At 40.6% G+C, this 18,720-nt stretch overlaps 1 protein-coding gene across 2 annotated transcripts in view; it reads left to right on the forward strand.

Annotated features, from left to right (window-relative positions):
- Positions 1–18,720, forward strand: part of RELN (reelin) — a 277,932-nt gene that overhangs the window by 169,096 nt on the left and 90,116 nt on the right. For both annotated transcript variants that reach the window (XM_054178701.1, XM_054178702.1), the window contains exons 12-19: positions 2,652–2,803; positions 5,855–5,967; positions 7,546–7,754; positions 10,575–10,703; positions 11,810–11,919; positions 14,996–15,062; positions 15,993–16,226; positions 16,813–16,974. In XM_054178701.1, the coding sequence (XP_054034676.1) occupies positions 2,652–2,803; positions 5,855–5,967; positions 7,546–7,754; positions 10,575–10,703; positions 11,810–11,919; positions 14,996–15,062; positions 15,993–16,226; positions 16,813–16,974 (1,176 nt within the window). The remainder of the gene's footprint in view (positions 1–2,651; positions 2,804–5,854; positions 5,968–7,545; positions 7,755–10,574; positions 10,704–11,809; positions 11,920–14,995; positions 15,063–15,992; positions 16,227–16,812; positions 16,975–18,720) is intronic.

Raw genomic sequence — 18,720 nt, forward strand, 5'->3', positions numbered from 1 at the left:
GACTCAATGACCTTAAAGGTCCTTTGCAACCAAAAGCATTCTATGATTCTATTTTCACTTTAAATATACACATTGAGATTCAAAGAGTACCTGTAAAGCCAGATCCCACAGGGACTGCTTCAAGGGCACAGAAAGTAAAGAAATCATCTAGAACAGCAAAATTACTGCTTCTATGAAAAAATCAGTGAGCTGTGAAAAAAAACAAAACAAAACCACAAAGTGTCCTGGTAAAAAGTTTGTATTTATATACTGCAGTGTATAAATTCTGACAGAAAGAAATAACTAACTATGCAGTCTAGATTCTGTATTATTTAATAAATAAATAAATAAATAAAATTATTAGTTGCTGTAAGCCTTGGGCAGTGAGAGACATACATCATTAATTTAAGGATCTCTGCTGAATGTTGGTTTTAGTGTACAAAGTGCTTCAGATTATTAGCACCTGATTCAAATGCTGCCTTTGCTGTGCTGAAGATAATGATCACCTTTTAAGAAAAACACGCTATTATATCCTGTGGATACCTGGTTTATTTGAGGCTTATGAACCTGCCTCTGCCAGACACATTGCTGCTTTGGATCTCCATGTCTAGTTGACCTAGCTTAGATCCATATGTCATTTTCTTACCTGTTTAGTAAAGAAGGATTTCTACAGTTGTGTGAGGGGTAACTTAACGCACATGTGATGTTATATCAAAAATGTCCCCATCCCCATCACGGCATCACCCAGATTCCTTCTCCGTTTGTCCTTACAGACAGTGGATTAACACATTTCTATTAAAGTGCCAGGGTTTTTAACGCTGTAGAACTTACTGGTTTTCATTTCTACTGCTGCCTAAAAGGAGGAACATCCCTGGAAACATCCTGTTCTGCATCATTCATGACCCTGAGCTGTTTTGTGGGTCAGTACTGAGAGTGTTCTAATTGAGCTAAATAGAGCATACAAAAGAGCACCAGAGTGTTGTGGGATTGGCTCATGTACGTTAAAGTAGGCACAACTGTTTCATTCTGGACTTGCTTTCTGCCCCAGAGACTCATTTTCAAAACTGTATTTTGATTATGTTGCACCTTACCTTTCAAAAATTTGCAACACAAAATGAGAGTCAGGTTAAACTGGGCTTCCATTCAAATATTTGTATCAGAAAGCATCTCAGTGGTGTTAAGCTCACTAATTCTTCTGTAAATGACTGACAGTTTTAAAGCAGGATTTCTAAACAGGCACGTTGCTTGTCTGTCACAGCCTAGGTCAGTAGGGAAACTGAGCTCTTAAGAAGATCCTAGAAATACATTTTGCAATAGTTGGAATAGTTAAATTAATAAACAGATTGCTAAGTCCTTGAAATGATGGTTCCTGGAAATGTCATACATCACACATCACTGCCAGGGATTTTCTCTGCTGGAATGGGACAGGAAAAAGCTCTGCCTTCCCACAAAGGTTTCCGAACTTCAGTCTTTTCTCATTCTCATCCTGAATCATGCTGGATGGGTAGTTAAGTGATTGGATTATTAGGATTTAGTGATCCTAAGTAATTTCATTGTTTTACCAAGCCTTAAAATTTTTTAATACTTCATTAGGAATTAATTAAGACTTCAAAATGAATAATAATGTATCAGACCAAAATACTGTAGGGGTTTGCAACAGTTTCTAGTCTTTCAAAATATTTCCATTGAGTTTTGAAGAAACCAACACTTCCATGATGAAAACATATTTTCAATTAAAAATATTTAATCAGAAAATCCTGCAGCAGCTCTTTTAATTATCACTGAATAAAAATAAGATAAAATAATGTACAGATGAACTGCCAAAGAACATATCATCACATGCTAGAAACACAGCAGTCTTTTTCCATACTTTGTTCACATCTTAGTCAAAAGCCAATTCCCTAAATGCTCTAAAAGATGAAAAGAGAGCATTTTCAGCTATTACCTATGTATTTAATGACTGGATAGCAGATACAGTGGACACATGCCTTTCAACTTTCATTGATCTATAAAACTTGTATTATGCAAAATGAAATAGAATACGATTACATTGTAAACATTGTTATACCAGAAAAACAAATGATAAAACAATATTAGAATAATATTTGTTAATAACATTCATTTAAAGTATCACTTCAAATGAACATTACTTTAGCATAGAAAAAAAAAATATTTTCAGTAATTCATGGTTTTCTGCCAATTTAGTTAAAATATTTACATTAATTTAGAATCATAGAATCATTAAGGTTGGAAAAGACCTCAAAGGTTATCGAGTCCAACCTGTCACCTAAAACCTCATGACTACTAGACCATGGCACCAAGTGCCATGTCCATTCCCCTCTTGAATACCTCCAGGAACAGCAACTCCACCACCTCCCTGGGCAGCCCATTCCAATGGCTAACAGCTCTCTCAGTGAAGAACTTTCTCCTCACCTCGAGCCTAAATTTCCCCTGGCACAGCTAGAGTCTTTATATGAGTCAGCTGAGTTTAAAAGCTAGTGTTGAGTAGGTAATTTCATAGGAATCACATTTGAAACACTGCATTTTCTTGTCCTCTTCAAGAGCAGGAACAGCTACTTTTGTATGTAAAAGTGAGCTCCTAGAACATGTTTTGTACAGGTTTATCAGTAACATGTCCCTGCACATTCTTCACCCATTGTTGGCCTCTCCAGGTGGGACATCTTTGGAGCTGTCATTGGTACTGAATGTGGGACACTGGAATCTGGCTCAGCTCTGGTGTTTCTCAGAGATGGAGAAAGAAAAGTCTGCACTCCGTACATGGACACTACAGGCTATGGGAACTTGAGGTTCTATTTCAGTATGGGTGAGTATATATTGCTAATGCCATACAGTGTGTGAAGCGCCTGGGGATTAAGTGGGGTAGCATGCATAGAGCTATTTTAAATGTTTCTCAGCAGAGGATAGCTCTGATTTGTAACTATGATTCACATGAGTATGTAAGACTGACCACTGTCAGTCAGATGAGAGTCCACACTTACGGAGGCCTACATAGGTGTACAAACATGGTGGACATATAAATGGGCCTCCCAAAAATAGTCTTGCAGAATAGACAGACTTGCAGATGCAAACCTTTTCTTCCGGGTTTAGTAGCCCTTGGTAGGCTTTTCTCCCTTGGATGTATCCAGCCATCTTTTTGGCTGAGATAAACCTTGTGCTCGAATTTTAACCAGCTTAATATAGAAGTTATGTGAAGGTGTGTCCATTTAAGACCAGTGTCTAAATGTCCTTTATTGTTAGAAGAGTTGTAGTCAGTACCTTTCCTGGAAAAACCCATTCATCAACTAGACCAGCTGAGCCACTCCCTGGACTCCACAGACTGTTTGGGTTGCATCTCCTTTGGTATAAAGGAAGCTTAAGCACCTGGTGCACACATAGGTGTGGGTTCACTCTTATTCAGTCTTCAGGTAGGATCCATTAGAAAAGCTGAGATTGTTGTTGCCAATCGAGGTGTCCAAGTATATCTGAGACACCAGTGCAAGGCTGGTGGATATAATCCCGGACTTGTGGGAGAGTCACAGCCTGCTGGAGTAGCAGGTAGGTGAGGCAGGCCCCCTTGCAGTGTCTGAAATGATCCTTAGTACTAGTGTTTAGTCAGCTGAACCTGCCTGTTGTGCCCACAGCTCCACAGCTTAACAAGTCTTCATGTGAAGAAGAATCTTCTTGTGTTATATCTTCAAATTTCCCTCAATGCTCCTTACTCCATTATTAGAAGAGACAGTCAGACCTCTGTCACCCTTACCACACCTGAGAGGATTTATAGGTACTTGTCATGTCCTCCCACAGCCATACCCATGGAGACCTTGTTTTTAAGGCATCAGATGCAACAAAGCTGCACCCAAGGATGAGACAGAAGTAATACAGAGGTGGGACAGCCTTACCTGGCTGAACCCATAGAATGGTTTCTGCTCAAAAGCCCTCACTATATTCTTAGACATTTTCCTCTGCTAGCGCATTGGCCTAGAAGAGATTCCTACAGAGCAGTATGCTCCAGTCTCAAGAGAGGTATGATCTGTGTGTGGTATGCCTCATGAAAAGCACTGATACGCTGTTAGCATCATCTGTGGGCCTTCCCTGCTGGAACAAAGTGCAACCTCATTTACCAGGGTGAAGAAACCAAATGTATCCTGTCACTTCCCCTCCCCACTGGTGTCTGTGCAACTGCACTAGTTGGGTGTTGCAATAGACAAAAATCCCTGTGAACATGGTAGCTATCATTTCAGTCCCTCGCAGTATTTTTCCAGAACTTCTATTTTGCACATAAAGGAAATTGCAGGAGGTTATTCTCTCAACATCTTCTTTAGAAGAGGTGAGAATTTTTGCTTAAAAGTAGAGAATAACAGAATAATAAAGGAGGAAGCAGGGACTGAACTTGTGACCTCCATAAGCAACCTTTTGAATCAACAAGAAAAAAACAGTCTTTAATAAGTGGAAGGCCTCATGTTGTTGTCCTAAATTGTTGCACAATTACATGAATTACATGTAATTCATGTGTTACATGAATTACCAGTAAAGCACAGTTCTTCCAAGCTTGCCAACACTTGCAAGAGAAACAGGAAAGGCATTTGCTCAACCTTCTGAACTTAGGGGAGAAGTTGTCAGCACATGCAGGCACAGAGGACAGTGGGATATTGCTGAAAAAAAATGTATTCTGTGCATACTTGTAAATGAAATGAAATAATAGTTCAAGCATTCAGGCAAGCAGAGGATTTGGAGTCACCATTCCTGGAGGTCTTCAAGAGGGGATTGGATGTGGCACTTGGTGCCATGGTTTAGTCATGGGGTCTGTGGTGACAGGTTGGACTTGATGATCTTTGAGATCTCTTCCAACCTTGGTGATTCTGTGATTTGAAAAGACACACAGATGAGCCACATTACAGTATAATACACATCTTGTCTGGTTCTGCACTGCTTTGCCTAGTCCATCCCAAGAACTGGCCATCTGTAGCGAAAAAAGCAGAGAATGGGTTTGATGTGTGCAACATTTCTGCTTTACATATGTTTCAAAGAAGCTTCCTCATCCTGTTTTTTTCTATTGTAGTGGTGGTTTTTATATATACCTGCAGTACCCACAGTGTACAGGAAAATGGTGTTTCCTGTTTCAATTGCAGATACTTCATTTAAAAACTTCTTTCCAGAACACCAACCTACCTGTAATTACATCTTGTAATTACAATGCAGAGTTTAGTGCCCATACTTGTAACACATCTGTTCTTTTGAAGAAGGCTAATGTGTTTTGTGTTCTGCCCACAAGAAGATGCTTTAAATGCCACCCCATCGCAACCATGTCACGCATTCTGTGTGCTGCAACAGGCTCCATTAATCCCTTTCAGCGTGTGGTGCAGACAGCAGCAGAAACAATACAAAAAATAAAGTACACAGCAATCTTGCTTGTTTCCTACTAAGAACAAGTTCTCAGCTGCCAAATGACCAGCTGAGAGGTATTTAAGAAGTCCTCACAGATGATGTGTGAGGCTGCACAGAGCATGAGTACTAAATAACAGTTTACTGCTGAGACCTCAAAGAGCTGAGTATTTCTGAGTACATAGGATTTAAAGCGTGCAAGTAGAAATATTGCTTTGGGAACAGCATTTTCTATTACAATTATTTTGATTAGCAGATTAAGAGAGGTACTAGGTCTTCAAAATTGTCAATCCCCTTGATCTCTGGCATGGTCAATCTGATCAAAATGTTCTAATACACTGTGTCCTTAGGCTTGGTGTTCATTTGTGTCACATCCTAAGTTAAATAGCATCCAGTTGTAATTATTTTTATAATTATGGCTGCATAATGATTCTACTTTTCAATAACAAGGTCTTCAATTAATTTTTCTCTCCATTAAATGGGTGTTGTACAGGGGGAACTTGTGATTCTGGAGAATCCCATGAAAATGATGTCATACTCTATGCCAAGATTGAAGGCAGGAGAGAACACATTCCTCTTGACACCCTGACTTATGCTGCTTACAAGGTAATAATAATTTTAAACAAAGCAGGTGGATGGGATGGATAGATCAATCTGTTCTCCATGCAATGTTGATTGTTGAATTCCACAGGGACAGGAAACATGACCTTCCTAAGAACATAAACCGTGCACAGATCTTGCAGTGATAGGATGCCTGCAGCTCTGCAGTTATTGCTAATCACTCCTTGCCTGAGCAGGACTCACATTGGCTAGAATAACAGGCAAATGGGCAATGGGTAGCATGTTTAACTGTCAGCTGAAAGCTTTACTGATAATGCCTCCTCACAGAAAGTTACTCCTATGTTCACTCAAGGTCCTGCTAGCCATGGTCTGATACTCAGGACCTACATCCTAAGAGAGTCAGTTATGGTGGGATCAGTGGCTGGGAAGAGAGCAATTCAGCAATATCTGGATGTCCTTGCCACGCCTAATGCTGGAAATGTCACATTTTACACTTTTTCTTTCAATTTTAAATCCGTCTGCCTTTCAGAGGGTCCACAGTGCTGTGGGCATGACCTCAGACACAAGAGGCAGTTGCTGGCAATGTGGACAGGCAGCATTTTCTCTGCTAATTTTGCAGCCTCCTTCCACCACCTTCAGGCAGGACACTAAGAACCTCGACCTAGAGCGAGGAGGCATACAGACCATGTCTACCCTGAGTAACTAAGCCCTGATCTGTCCTTCTGCTGCTGCTGTGCAAAAGACAGCAAAAATAAATGTGTAATGCATGTGCACAGGGGTATGTTAGAGGTTGGCAAGCAGTTTGCTTATACAGTGTGTGGGAAATTTGGTGGTATAGATGCAGGTAATTTCAGGCATTTTCACTTCAGCTCTAGCCTTCAGAAAGCAGATGTTTACAGCAGGGCTTTGGCCTGAGCATGACTAAGTCACTTGCATTGTTTCATTGTGCGAGGCTTCCCACCACAACTGCTTCTGTGTGAAAGACAGGGAAGAACATTTTTTAAAACTAAGGAAACTGTAATTGTAAAATAATAAAAAAATAATTGGGGAACTCAGGGAAAGATAGGATCTGAAGTTACACTGAATTAATTGTGGAGGTTTTTTTTTAACTGAGCAGTTTAGGACAAAGGGAAAGCTTCATATAGCAGCTCTTACATTTACTTCAATAAGACAATATCCTTCCTACACATGCCTGTGAACTCATGCTGGCACCCACTTCTCACGTAGTCAGACTAGACATGCCAATACCCTGCATTTTGCTTCTGTGAGCTGAAGGGCTTCAGAACAAAGAGCATTTGTCTTTGCCAGATGAGCACTGACAAAACAAACAAGTATTTTTCAGAAGAAACAGTCTTTTCTGTAGTGTCTTTACGACCAAGCAATTTGACCCCACTAAGGTGATGAACAGCACTGCTATTCAAAGTGTTAACAGTTAGGCACATAATAGAAAATGTTTTTATTTGGAATCTCCTGTGTGAAAAAGGTGGCTAAGAAATTTAACAGAAAGGAAAGAAGGAGAGAGAAAAGCAGTTTTGGTTCAGTAGATGTGAAGTTGCCTTTTTATTTTAAATGTAACCTTTTTTAACACTGATTTATTTAAGCCTGATTTAATCTTTTTTAAAGGTTCCATCTTTGGTTTCTGTTGTCATTAGTCCGGACCTGCAGAATCCTGCAACAAAATTTTGCCTGAAGCAAAAGAGTCACCAAGGCCACAACAGGAACGTTTGGGCTGTGGATTACTTCCATGTCCTTCCAGTGCTCCCTTCCACAGTGACTCACATGATCCAGTTTTCTATCAATCTGGGTTGTGGAACTTATCAGCCTGGTAACAGGTACAACTGGGGAGAACCCTTTCTTGATGATCAGCTTTCTAGTACATTTTGGTTTAGAGCTGCTGGGTGAGTGTTTGGAATGGCTTTTGTCAAGAAGGAGCAGAGTCAGTTAATAATGACAGTTATAAGCTGCTCATAAGCCAAGGTTTATCCTCATCTCCACAGGCCTAGGTTTATATATCCCACATGCAATAAATGGATTTCCATGTCCAAACTCGCTTTCCTTAGTCCATTATTCTGAAATATACTTGTGGTTTCAGAGCAACATTTGCTTTAGTTTCTAATGGACGTTAGATTTCCCTCTTAGTACTGTGTCAGGGGGCAAATGTTAAAGTCAGTGCCAGAAACCTGCCCTGCTGACCTCCCAGAGATTAATGTTGGCACAAGCACATATGATTCTTGTAAGACTGGTAATAAACAGAGCTCATCCTATTGACCTCACCATGAAGACCTCATTGTAAACAGGTCACAGAACTGTTGTTGGCTTCACTTCATTGACACATTCAATATTTTTCCATGGACCTAAGGGAGAGGGGAAGAGAAGGAAGAGATTAATTTGTGGCTTCATGATTTGTGGAATCATGGAGATGTTGGTCGGGAAGGACCTTCATGTGTCATCTAGTGAAACCTGCTGCTGAAGGTGGGATTGTGACTTGATAATCTCCATGGATGGGTATTGTGTTATCTCTGTGGGTGACCTGCTCAAGTGAAGTTTTTCCATTGTCATGTCTTTATGACTGCTGCCCTTTCTACTGTGGCTGCCAGTACTGAGGAGAATTTGGCTCTCCCTCATGAGTGCTCTCTGTACCATCACAGACTGCTGAACTTCAGCCTTCTTCAGCAGGCTAAGCTAGCCAGGTCCTCAGCTCCTCCTAGCTCTCAGTGCTCAAGGCCATGGGCAATATTTTTCTACACAGAAAATGGAAACCTTGCCTGTAAACACTTGTGGCCTGCAAATACATGTTATATAAAGTCTGTCTCTATTTGTTAACTGATGTGGATTGGTATATGGTTTGAAAGATTAATATTCTTTCTTCATGTAAACTATTTCTGAAGCAGAAGAGAGCTTTCTCATAACAAAGGAAGCACTGTGTCCCCATTATGCCTGTTGGTATTTCCCTAATACAGCAACACTTCCCATCTCCTGGTATCCAGCATTGTTCAAAATGCTTTCGTTACACAGATGTGAGAGAGTCGTGCTGAATGTATGCAGTAAATACGACCCTCTAAGGTATCAGCAGAGCTCAATGGGAAATAAGTTAGTCAAAACCTTCCTAAACCATTTTAATACACACAGACACAGTGATGGTACATGTAAATAAAGTAATATTGTCAGCAAGTTGTAATGAAAAGGAGAAGTTATAATCCAATAATTTAGTACTGAGGTGATGAATTATGATTTTTATAATGTTTCACTGACATTACTTTAAATAAAACAGTCCATTACAAGCTAATTATGTGGAGGAAATTAGAGGAGTATTTCAACACAGTACTATATCCAGAATAAATCAAGCACTTTCTATATTACTTCTTCAAGGTCTTCAGAATGTGAGACATCTGGGAGTTTCCTTACACTCCCATGCTGTAAACAGTGGTGGGGTTTTTTTTAATATGCAGTGGAACAGGGAAGAAAAAGATTTCATGATAGTTTTTGGAAAGATAAAAATGAATTTTTGGGAGAATGGACTCACAGGCTCAGTGAATGGTCACAAAGAGTTCTCTCATGAAACTGCACGTGGATGGCTGGATTTATTATTAGTCTCTGAAAGCAGAAGACAGCAGCCTCTTTCCAAGCTAATCTGGAGGTTTTATATACGGTTATGTTACCAGATTTACAAAAATTCACCACTGGGCACTCCAGGCTCTGTGAGATGGGAGGAAGTTTAGGCTCGAGGTGAGGAGAAAGTTTTTCTCTGAGAGAGTTGTTCACCATTGGAATGGGCTGCCCAGGGAGGTGGTGGAGTCACCATCCCTGGAGGTGTTCAAGAGGGGATTGGATGTGGCACTTGGTGCCATGGTCTAGTCATGAGGTCTGTGGTGACAGGTTGGACTTGATGATCTTTGAGGTCTCTTCCAACCTTGGTGATACTGTGAATCCTTTAAAGACCACTATGGATGGGTAGCACAGAGGTTCCCAGAGCTCCTGGGGGCTCTGTCTGCTACAGGGGTTCTCTGAAAGGTGCTCTTTCCATGGTTCCCTCCACCCTCTGTAGTTCTCAGGAGGGGATGGCTGTTTTCACTGTTCCAGAGTGCTTTTCTGATCTCCATTTAGACATGGTGAGTGAAGGAGACAGATGACTGAGGAGTTCAGTTAAGTTAATATTTGTCAGCAACAACAGGGAAGAGCCAGCCAGAGCAAGAATAGCTAGTGGTCTCTTACCACCTTCTGAAGAGTTAATGGTTATCACTGGCACTTAAAAGTGTCCTGTGCTCCTATGATGCTGTGTAGCTATGATTAACCCATGCTTTCTCCTCATTATTTTTGAAACCGTTTTCAGATGAAATAGAAAAGTAACAGCAGCTCATTTAACAGCAGCAGCACAAAAACGCTAGCTATGTGGTGGCTAAACAAGACAAGGTGTTTAGACAATCCTCAGGTTGGATGCTAAACTTTTAGATTCAAATACTCAGTCTTGCTTCATGTTTGTATTTTCAGAACCTGTTTAATTCAAAATCTGACTAAATGTGATTTACTCTTCAGCATCAGTTATTAGGAGTAGCACATTTGTTGCCTTCTCACTGCTGGTGCTTTTACATCTGTGTCTAAGACAGGGAGGCTCATGGTGTCTTTCTCCTTTCTCTCCTTCACTGTATTGCCAGTGTCAGCTTGGAGTTTTCAACAAACCATGGTCGCTCCTGGTCCCTGCTCCACACCGAGTGTTTGCCTGAGATCTGTGCTGGGCCTCACCTCCCCCACAGCACTGTCTACGCCTCTGAGAATTACAGCGGGTGAGACTACTCTCTGCAGAGCTAACTGAGATGCAAGGGTAGGGAAGTGAATTATAGGTGACAGAAGAAAGCAGCAAAGCACACAACCCTATGTCATCTTTCATTTTTGACTAGCTGAGGACAGCAAGGAAGGAGTGTTCTGGTCTCCTGGCTGCCCAGTAATGAAATTTGAAATATATGGGGCTGCTTCTCTGGTGTAATATTTCTGATGCTAAAGATGAATTACCAAAAAAACCCACAACCCTGTAGGCAGCTTGCTGGTAATCAGAAGAAAAGTTATACCTTGTCAAAGCCACAAAAGTTTTCTTCTTAGTCAGGGGAACCATAAGTCGAAGCTGTATTTACATCCTCAGACACCTTTACTCACAATCCCGATATTGAGTTACAACGAAGCTCTTTCTCTATGCTTCTGCAGATGCAGATTGTAGTTAGTGCCACTTTCTTGTATCAGCTTCTCTTTATTAATCCTCTTTGGTATTGTTCTGACCATAAAGTGAGCTGTGACATCTTGTTGTGTAGTATAAGTCCCATTACTTATTATCCCTCTGTATCCCAGCTTCCACAGATGATTCAGAGCAGATGATACAATTATGCAAAGAAAATGTAGTTGAAGCATTGCTCTAATCCTGGTCCCTTGTCATAGGAACCATTACACTTGGTGTCTGTAGGAAGCATAGGCCCATAGAATGATGGCCCAGGTCACAGCAGACTAAATTCTCTGTGTCCCTCTTCTCACTTGCAGCGGCGTACACCAAACACCTCAGTGGCACCAGAAGGCTTAATGCAGTGTACAATTTAGAAACTATTCATTGTGATGGAGAATTCACTACAGCAAAGCAATTCAAGGTCTTTGCTGAGTCCATGTATTCATACAAGGGAATTTAGAATGCAATAATTAAGATACACAAATTGTATGCAAATATCATGGGCCATGCTCTTTGGGTTTTTTCAGTCATTGTTTCTAAAGCTGTAGTAACTCCACTGCTTCATTTGAGCAGATCTAAGAATTACAGATTCTCAGAAGGCTCCTAGTGTGGGTAAGCACACCTGCAAGCACAGAGCTGCCCGGCAGTGTGAAATGCTAGCCTGGTGTTGATGTGTTTCAGGTGGAACCGAATAACTTCTCCACTTCCCAATGCTGCACTAACGAGTGACACCAGGATCCGGTGGAGACAAACAGGACCAATCCTTGGCAACATGTGGGCAATTGATAACGGTCAGTATTCATGTACATGAACGTGGCACATTGGAAGGGTTAATTTACTTGTACTGCTCCAGGGAAACATGTTTTCCACAACAGTAAGGATTTTCAGGTTGTTAAATTCCTTTTGTTTCTAACAGTTGTGTTGTGAAGCTAGAGGGGAATTCTACCATTTGGAAAGACACTAGCTTAATACAGAACTCTTCTTTTTTCTTTTTATTAAATGCTTTCCAGGAAAATCTATGGGTGACAAGGGCTTACTACAACATTTCCTCTGACTGTTTAGGCTGTTTATTCCTAATTAAACTAATAGGTACCACACTGCACTACTAAGGGCGTTTACTGTGCCAGCCTAAGCAACAGTTACAGCATCTGGGACACATTTTTCCTTCTGGACATAGAAGACCTTCATAAAGCAATGCTGCTACCAAAACACTGACAAAACTTTTATACTGTTGACCGTATATTCAGGGGGAAAGTGCCGTCTGTTTCAGGGAGCTGTTCTTCTAGGAAATTATTTTTTACCTTCCTGTTCTTCAAACAGATGTGAAGAACTAGGAGGAGCTTATATTGACTCATATAATTATAAAGTTAAGTGCAGAGGATAACAGGGACAGTCCTCAAAGGAAATGCTTTAATGACAGGGAAAATACTTACTAACAGGATAAAATAGCTGCAATGTACAAAATGCAGAAGTAAGCATGACTGAAACATCAAACTGTGAAAAGGCACACAGTTTTTAGCTTGCTCATTAGCCTTAAATGAGGCTAAGTAAACTCCACCTAGAATTTGTTTTGTTAGATGTATGAAGCGTGTAATTTAAAGATTTATAGTGATATCAAATAGCCTGTGAAATTTTGCAGTGACTGTCAGTAGGGTTTGATGTAGAGCCTGGCAATAGTAAATTGTTACATTGTGCAAAATTCTTAAAACAGATTAATGCCTGGTTTTGGAAAGAAAATCCCTGAAGCTGATAAGGTAATGCGGCAAATTAAAGTTATCAATGAGAAGTGGCATCATCTTGACATTCTCTGTACAGAGTTAGTACTTGTATTTAAAGATGATGATATACATTAAAAGAGAAGGGGAAATGAAGGTATATAAACAACAGAAGATGTCTGTGAGCATTCATAAAGGTGAGCTGCTACCTAAGAAACTGCAGACTGTAAATGTTAGATGCTCATAGATGTTCACAGAAACAAGATCAAGACAAAACCAATCCAAAGATCCAAATGCTTTACAATGAACCAACAAGAAGCTCTTGAAAATCAGTGGGCAATCAATCTGTCTGCACTACCTTGGCCTGCACAAAAAAATAGGTCAAAGAGTGCTGCATACTCCAGTGCAAACCAGTTGCAAAGAAGGGCCTGTTTCAAGATGAGTGTAGAACTGCAACATGGGAATCACAACTGAGTGTGCTTTGTAGGTTTTGCACGCCTCCTGTGTTAGACACTTGTGGAACAGAAGCTTTACACTGTATTACAGGGAAATACTTACAAATATTGGCAAGCCACTCTCATTCTTGAAGAGATGAATATTTTCAAGGATTCAGGGCTCTGACTTTTAGGTTCACAACTGTTTCTTCTGTGAATTAGGTTTTAAATGAAATCTGGAAGCTGGCCATCTTCTAGAAACACTGGACATCTGCCAACTTCCATAAAGCTTTTTTTTAATTTTCATTTTGAATAGCATCATTACATCTTTAACCCTTCTACTTTTACCATCCCCTCAAAAAGACCTCAAAAGACACAAGTAAATCAAACAGAACAGAATTTTTGCACCCTGAAAAGTGAGAAAGTCTAGAAATCACATGAAATCTGATGGGGAGGTAGGTACACGGAGTAGCTAGCAGGAATTTAGAGCACGTGCCAGGGAGTACTGACATGTTGCTGTGATGAGCAGCACCATAAAACTAGGAGGAAAATAAGTACTGCTTGTTATAGGTGATTTCACATTGGTGACTGAATTACATTCCAAAAGTCACAGTGCAAGTGGATAACTCCAAGTAATAGGCACTCTTCAACAGAAAATATTAGATCGTTCCTGGGTAAGGCCTGTTTGTCATGTTGTATTGAAAGAACTTTGTCCACAAACTATGGGCTACACCCAGGTTAATGCATTTGGCCTATCCATTGCAGACTAATGCTTTTCTTTATAGCACCTGAAAGGTGGTTGTAGACAGGAGGGGGTTGGTCTCTTCTCCCAGGCAACCAGCACCAGAACAAGGGGACACAGTCTCAAGCTGTGCCAAGGGAGGTTTAGACTCGAGGTGAGGAAAAAGTTCTTCACTGAGCGAGTCATTCGTCATTGGAATGGGCTGCCCAGGGAGGTGGTGGGGTCGCCGTCCCTGGAGGTGTTCAAGGGGAGATTGGACGTGGCACTTGGTGCCATGGTCTAGTTGTGAGGTCTGTTGGAACAGGTTGGACTTGATGATCCTTGGGGTCTCTTCCAACCTTAGATACTGTGATACAGTCCAATGGGATGGAGCTCGTTCTGAGATTTACTCACCTGTCCATCCTTCATGTTCTTCACAAAACGTTAGCACTATTGATTAAGAGTCAATGGAGGAAGATGAAGTAAAAGATTAAAATGAGTATTTTCAAGTGCATGTGATTTGGAGTCTTATTCCTTTTGATTCTATGGAAGTATATCATATCTAATAGTTACTTCAGATGTGTCAGGGCAGGTTTTAATTCTAACTGGTCCAGTGAAATTAAGTGACGATTTCAGTGGGAGAAGCAGCAGCACAGTGTTTGAATCTGCAAGACTGCTGTTGGAATGTGCTAATATCCATATTGGATCACATTTCTGAAATATGAAAAAGAAAAAGCAATAAATAGCAAATAATTTGATCTCATTCACAGTCTTGCAAAAATCAGGTGCCTTAATTAAACCATCACTAACGTATCAAGCCACATCATCCATTAAGTAATATGTTTTCCCTCGCTATCCTTTTGTAGACATCTTCCAGCTAAGGGTTTTAAAATAAATCAAATAGCTTTGTGCTCAGGTTTGTGTACTGTCTTGTGCTCATTATATTGTGTTTATCACATACATGACCCTTCATTTAGCTGATTTCTTTTCTCCGCAGTTTACATTGGTCCATCTTGCCTCAAATTCTGCTCAGGGCGAGGACAGTGTACCAGGAATGGCTGCAAGTAAGAGCTATAATTCAGTACTTGTATTCAATGCTGTCACATAGTTCACTTGATGATCTGAAAGTTTAAATGATTTTCATTTCAGCCCTTGCTTTTCAAGATGACTAATTATAAAACTAGCATAGGCCCAGAATGCCTCCAAAAAGGCTCACCAAAAAGCTAAAGATCAATCTTTGTAAACTGCATCTGGTATAATATTTTGGTTTTCATTTTCTTCTGGGAGAGAGGATAACTTCCAGTTCACTCTAATGTGTGCTACAGAGCACACTGAAATGTTAGTGATGCATGCTTTATATTGGTTCAAGGTTTGGGACTACATAACTTTTATATGAAATTTTGGGATAGAATTACAGTTGTCAGAGTTGTAATATCACATAGCCTAACAGACTTCAAGAACAGAAGGTCAACACTCCACTGTTTTTTGAAGGTCTGTCTTGTTAAAAGTATTCCAGTCTAAAATATAGAAGTACTTACTCAAAACCTGCAAGCACATTCAAAATACTGGTACGGCTAGTTCTATGTCTTAACAAAAGTGTGATCCATGAGGTTCTCTGTTCTGCTCCTCAGTTTCTTATAGTTGCATCTGACATGCTGCAGATAAAAGCAAATTAATAATTTTATTTATTAACACCTCTAAACTATGTCAGCAATAAATGTGCTCCAAAAATGAATACAAATATTTCTGTGTTATGTGTGGACTTGTGGAGTGTTCATAGCAATGACTATTTTTTTAATTGGAAAAGTAAGTGCTAACTAAAAGGTCATCAGCTATGCAACACCTAAATAAAGTTTAAAGAGGTTCTCAGATTTGAGAGGGACTTTGTAGGTATCTTCACTTTGTGAACAACTGTAGCCACCTCCACTAGTTTGCCAGCCAACCACAGGAGAAGATGGGTGTGAATTGCAGTGTTCAGTCTCCCCTACCCACAGGTGTGACCCCGGCTTTTCGGGCCCAGCGTGTGAGATGGCGTCACAGACCTTCCCTGTGTTCATCTCGGAGAGCTTCACCAGCTCCCGCCTTTCCTCCTACCACAACTTCTACTCCATCCGGGGAGCTGAGGTCAGCTTCGGCTGCGGGGTGCTGGCCAGTGGCAAGGCTCTGGTCTTCAACAAGGATGGCAGGCGCCAGCTAATCACTTCCTTCCTGGACAGCTCCCAGTCCAGGTGAGAGTGGAAGAGTGTTAATGTGAGGCAGATAAATTTGGTACCTCTGCCCCTTCCTCCTGCAGCCTTGTATATTGTTAAGGTAATAGTTTTAACAGGAAGAAAACTTTTGTACAAACTCCCGGTTCCATATTGTAATGGTGATTTCATAGTTCTGCCTTTTTTACTCCTCCCTTCTGAACAACAGCTCCCAAAACAAACTGGAGGGAAGTTATTGTACAGCTCAGATGGAAAATATGAAATGTTAATATCAAACCTGAGCATCAAAGCCAAGTGCTGATTAATTATTTATAAGGTTGTGTTTATTTGACAGCTTGTGGCAGCTGATTAGATCCATTCACTACCTCTCCCTCCCCTTCAGTGCCTAATAAATAATTAAATGCTGTAAAGATTGTAATTTTTTAACTATATGTGCCACAGTGCATCACTTGACAGTAAAAACAAATCACATGTACAAGCCCCCATGAATGAAATTTATCACGTTTGTTTAGATTGAGAAGATCTGAAAACAGCCTTGTTAGAAAAACCCCCCAACAAACCATTATGCAAATGGTGCCCTATCAATATTTGTGTAATTCTGATGCAGGTTCCTGCAGTTTACACTGCGCCTGGGCAGCAAGTCAGTCCTGAGTACCTGCAAAGCACCCGACCAGCCCGGGGAAGGAGTGCTGCTGCACTACTCCTACGACAACGGCATCACCTGGAAGCTCCTGGAGCACTATTCTTACCTTAACTACCACGAGCCAAGGTATATGCACCAGCATTGCAAGGAGAGTTATCTACATGCACTTGATGCTGGTAGTGGTGGTCACTGCAGCGCAGAGACCAAGTACATCTGCCCATGTGGTGTGGGAGTTAAGAGAGTGAAGATCTCTTAATGCACACTAGAAGTTACTGCTGGGAACTTCCCATTTTTGCCTGCCTCTCTAAAAATGAATGCATGGATTTAACAACTTTCAGATCTCAGATGATGTGACAAAGCAAGCAGAGGTAATGCGACACAGGGGTAAAAATGTACTTGTGGGAGATAGAGGCAAGTCTCTTCCCATGCAAGCAGCCATGATTTCTTGTAAAGAAAAATTAACATAAATTATTTGTAGCATTGAAGCCACTGATATCTTCAGTACATCATCCTCTGTGGTTAGGAGTTTGCAGGCAGAGCAGGACAGCTGAGACAAAATCTGACTGTGAGCGTCTCTGCAGGTCAGTAGGGTAACTGAATGCTCTCTCTGTAAGGGGATTATGACTGTGTGCCTGTGAGTTGGGCTTGGTACCCTGGGAGGACCTGCTGGAGACTGTGCCTTGGGATTGGACAAATCCCAGAGAAGCTGAACAAGGAGCTCGTCTCACCTAGCAGCATATGTTTGGTGTCAGATTAGAGAGGAATGTATCTAATGTATTTAGAGAGGGTCATCTTTACTGCTACAGTTGTGACACCATCCACTAATTTTAGTGAAGCAATGCAAAATCAGGAGCCTCCATCAGCACACCTATCCTGCAAGGCCAGAATAATGTGAGCTGACTCTTTGCCAACCCACTCCAACCTAAGAGCATCCACCTTCAAGGGGTGATGCAGCAGAGCAAATAAACTCCACTGAAAAGAGACATTATGTAAGCAGGCACATGAGAGGCAGAGTCAATGGTGGCATTGAGGGTCCCATCCCAGCTGGTCAATTCCTGCCCAAGGATGACTTTAAACTCGGCCTTTTCCCTAGCCCTCCAGCCAGTACCACGGCAATGCCTGAGACCTCAGGGATGGGACTGCAGATAAAGTCTACAAGTCACTTTAACTACCTGTAACTTTCACTGTTTATGTTTATTGAGCTCAGATCAATACATTAAAAACAATAAGTAGATTTCATCATCTTGTTAATAACTCAGTACAAAATTACAAAATGGGGTTAAGAATACTCTGACAGAAAAAAAACTTATCACTGAATGAATCTCCTGGCAGCTAAAAGAAATACCTAAAAATCTGAGAGGAATTACTGTATTTGGCAGAAGGACACTGCACGGAGATGTCAATTTCTGAAGTTTTAAATGTTTGCAAGAGAAAGATCCTATGACCTGGAGCACTTCTAAACCTTCTTCAAATTTTCCTTTCCCATCTTTTCTTTCAGTCACATCTATATTTTATATGGCACTCTTTGTAATTCTTAGATTCAAGATTACAGCTGTAGGAATTCTATTTCCCTGAAGGTTTTTAATATATAGCACTATGAAATATTTATAACAAAAAGGAAAATACACATTCCAGTGACTAATTTTAATGAAGTTTAAGATATAAATGTACTAAATTTTATTGATGCTAGACTCTTTTCTTAGGGTTTTGAGATTAAGTATGAAACACAGCTTCTGCTGTTCTGACAGGGCAAAGAGCTAAGCACAATATACACAGGTTAGAAAGGTTTTGCTATGGGCTGTGTAATGATCCACTCAGGTAGATGAAAAAATTACAAGGCATACAAAGCTGAAGTTACTGCTGGCAATAATT

The sequence above is a fragment of the Dryobates pubescens genome, chromosome Z (genome assembly GCF_014839835.1).
Source record: "Dryobates pubescens isolate bDryPub1 chromosome Z, bDryPub1.pri, whole genome shotgun sequence".
In the NCBI taxonomy this organism is placed as follows: Eukaryota; Metazoa; Chordata; class Aves; order Piciformes; family Picidae; genus Dryobates; species Dryobates pubescens.